This window comes from Crocuta crocuta, unplaced genomic scaffold (genome assembly GCF_008692635.1).
Source record: "Crocuta crocuta isolate KB4526 unplaced genomic scaffold, BGI_CrCroc_1.0 scaffold130, whole genome shotgun sequence".
NCBI lineage: Eukaryota > Metazoa > Chordata > Mammalia > Carnivora > Hyaenidae > Crocuta > Crocuta crocuta.
This window is the reverse complement of record NW_027527920.1, coordinates 3718136-3722003: the sequence shown is the minus strand read 5'-3', so window position 1 is coordinate 3722003 and position 3868 is coordinate 3718136. Positions and strand designations below refer to the sequence as shown.

General features: G+C 36.5%; 1 protein-coding gene across 5 annotated transcripts in view; it reads left to right on the top strand.

Moving 5' to 3' along the window:
• Positions 1-3868, top strand: part of LRRC49 (leucine rich repeat containing 49) — a 153251-nt gene that overhangs the window by 85353 nt on the left and 64030 nt on the right. For all 5 annotated transcript variants that reach the window (XM_077746256.1, XM_077746250.1, XM_077746272.1 and 2 more), the window contains one exon: positions 3698-3845. In XM_077746256.1, the coding sequence (XP_077602382.1) occupies positions 3698-3845 (148 nt within the window). The remainder of the gene's footprint in view (positions 1-3697; positions 3846-3868) is intronic.

Genomic DNA, 3868 nt, shown 5'->3' with positions numbered 1-3868 from the left:
TTATAGATATTTATGTTATATTAGATATATATATAGATTATATATAGATATATATATTATATATATATAATATATATAGATATATCTAGATATAATGTTATATTAGATATATATAGATATATATTAGATATATAGATATATATATTAGATATATAGATAGATAGATATATCTAATATAACATTATATATAATGTTATATTAGATATAATGTGGTATATTTCACAATATACACAAATATTGAATCATTATGTTATATACCTGAAACTGATATAATGTTGTTTGTAAATTATACCTCAATTTTTAAAAAGACCCAGTCAAAATCCAAACAAATTGATAACAACAAATGCATCCTAAGGTTTAAGTGGAAAAGCTAAGACCTAGAATAGTAACACAATACTGAAGAACACAGTTAGTTGGAGGACTCATACTATGCTATTTCAAGACTTAACTATTCAGGTACAGTAATCAAGACAGGGTGCTATTGGTGAAAGAGTAGACATATATATACATGGGAAAGAATAAGCGACCTAGAAATAGATTCACCTAAATAAAGTCAAGTAATCTTTGACAAAGGAGTGAGAAAGGGTAGTCTTTTTAACAGATGATATTGGAAAAATAGGATATTCACATTAAAAAAAAAGAATCTAGGCATAGATCTTATACGTTTTACAAAATTTGCTCAAAATTGATTGTAGGCTTAAATATAATGCACAACACTATAGAACTTCTAGAAGAAAATTTAGGAGAAAATTTAGGCAACCTTGGGTTTGATGATGAATTTTTAATGTTTATTTATTTTTGAGAAGGAGAGAGAGAGAGAGAGAAATTGAGAGCAAGGGACAGGCAAAGAGAGAGGGTGACACAGATTCTGAAGCAGGCTCCAGGCTCTGATCTGCCAGCACAGAGCCCGACACAGGGCTCGAACTCACAGACCGTGAGATCATGACCTGAGATCATGACATGGCATCAGACACTTAACTGACTGAGCCACCCAGGCACCCCTTGGTGGTGAATTTTTAAATACCAAGACCATGATACATGAAAGAGAAAACTGATGAGTTGAAATCATTAAAATTAAAAACTTCTGTCCTGTGAAAGACACTATTAAGAAAAACAAGGGACATTTACACACACACACACACACACACACACACACACACACACACGAATATTATTCAGCCATCAAAAAGGAAATCTTGCCATTTGCAATGACATGGATGGAGCTAGAGAGTGCTATGCAAAGTGACATAAGCCAGAGACAAACACACTATGATTTTACTTATGTGTGGAATTTAAGAAACAAAGCAAATGAGCAAATGGGGTGGGAGGGAACCGAGAGAGAGGCAAACTAAAACAGACGCTTAAGTAGCAAACTGATAATTACCAGAAGGGAGGTAAGTGGGGGAATGGGTAAAATAGATGATGGGGATTAAGGAGTGCACTTGCCGTGATGAGCACAGGGTGATGTATGGAAGTGTTGAATCACTAAATTGTACACCTGAAACTAGTATCACACTGTGTGTTAACTAGATGGAATTTAAATAAAAACTTAAAGAAGATATACAGATGGCAAATATGAATATGAAAATAATGTCATCCTTTGACATTAGGAAATTGTGTATTGAAACAATAAGACACCACTACACATCTATTGAAATGACTAATATTAAAAACCTGACATATAGCAAATGCTGATGAGAATGCGGAGCTGGTAGGAATGTTACTGCCACTTTGGAAGACAGTTTGACAGTTTCTCATAAAGCTAAACTTTGTCTTAACTATATAATCCAGCAATTGCACTCTTAAGTATTTACCCAATTGAGTTGAAAACTTATGTTCACACAAAAACCAGCCGACAAATATGTATAGCAGTTTTATTTATAATCACTCAAATCTAGAAGCAACCAAGATGCCTTCAATAGGTGAATGGATAAGCAAAATGTGGTACATCCAGACAATGGAATATTAGTGATAGAGTGCATGTCCTATGAAGACATGAAAAGACATGGAAGAAACTTCTTTTTTTTTTTTTTAACTTTTTTTGTTTTGTTTTGTTTGTTGTTTTTAAGAGAGAGAGCATGAGCTCTGGGGAGGGGCAGAGAGAGAGGGGGACAGAGGATCCAAAGTAGGCTCTGCGCTGACAGCAAGGGGCCCAGTGTGGGACTTGAACTCACAAACTGTGAGACCATGACCTGAACCGAAGTCGGACGCTCAACTGACTGGGCCGTCCAGGTGCCCCAAGACGTGGGAGAACCTTAAATGCATATTGCTAAGTGATAGAAGTCAGTCTGCAAAGGCTATATTCTGTATGATTCCAACTATATAACATTTTGGAAAAGGCAAAACTGTAAAGACAATAAGTAGATCGGTGGTCACCAGGGAGTCAGGGAAAGAGGAGGAGGGTTGAATTAGGGGACTTTTTAGGACCATGAAACTATTCTGTATGATACTTACATATTTGTCAAAACCCACAGAACTTTATAGCACAGAGTGAACCTTAATGTATGCAAGTGTAAAAATAATATTTAGGAGGTTAGAGGACCCCAGGGAGGAATGAATATAGGCTATGACAAGAGAAGCTAACTGTATTTCAAATGTATGAAACAACTGCCCCTGAAGGTGGGAGGGGAAGGGAGGTGTTGACCTATGTAACTTAGAAATAAGTATGTAAGACTAAATGCTAAAGGAATGATACATAACAGTATACTTCAGTTAACAAAGTTGTTTCCTGTGGGGTTCAGGTTAAAAATGCTGATGGGGGTTCAGGTTGAAAATGCTGATGCCACTATGCATATATTCTGGAACTGAGCAATTAAATAAATGGATGGGATGGTGAGAGTCAGATTTCTCCTTGTTGGGGTAGGAATTGACAGATCAGCAAGGGAAAGAGGTAGAATGATCCTTTTGATAATAGAGTTGGGGAACATCAGTGTGAATTCATGTTTAGCTTAATGTAGACATAGATGGTTAAATAGTATAGAGGTATGTATACACACATGTTAATATTCACACATTTATTTCCTTGCTCTGTCAGCAGAGGGCCTGAAAAAAAATGACACCCCAGGAGCAAAAAGTATACCTAGCCACCAGATCTTTGGTTACAGTTGCATTCTTCAATAAAAGGAACCATGGCTTCTTAGAGAAATGGCTGCTTCTAGAAGTAGGGTAGGAAATATATAATATGAGGGGTGCCTGGGTGTCTCAGTCAGTTAAGCATCTGACTTCGGCTCAGATCATGATCTCACGGTTCGTGGGTTCGAGCCCCGTATCAGGCTCTGTGCTGACAGTTAACTCAGAGCCTAGAGACTGTCTTTGGATTCTGCATCTTCCTCTCTCTCTCTGACCCTCCCCTGCTCATGCTATCTCTCTCTCTCTCTCAAAAATAAATAAATAATGATTAAAAAAGTAAAAATAAAAAAAGGAAATATATGAGTCTAGAGAATCTTATAGTGCCAGACAGTAATGGAAGAATGAATTCATTGTAAATAATTATAAATTAATTGTAAAAATGTACTATACTACAAGATGTTAATAACAGAGAAAAATGGGTGCGGAGTCTATGGGAACTCTATGCTATTTTCTCAAGTTTTCTGTAAATCTGAAACTGTTCAAAAATAATAATGTGAATATTAGTGAATCAATGAAAGTTCTGTTGGAAGGTCTCACAATAATCCAGTGGTTTCTGTCTCTCCTGCAGTTTTGAAAGCGTTTGCTGCCTTGCTGACTCTTCTTCTCTCTCAGACATCACTTTTGATGGCAATCCAATAGCTCAAGAGTCATGGTACAAACACACTATCCTTCAGAATATGATGCAGCTGCGCCAGCTAGATATGAAGAGAGTTACGGTGAGAACCCTTTGGAAGCGTCG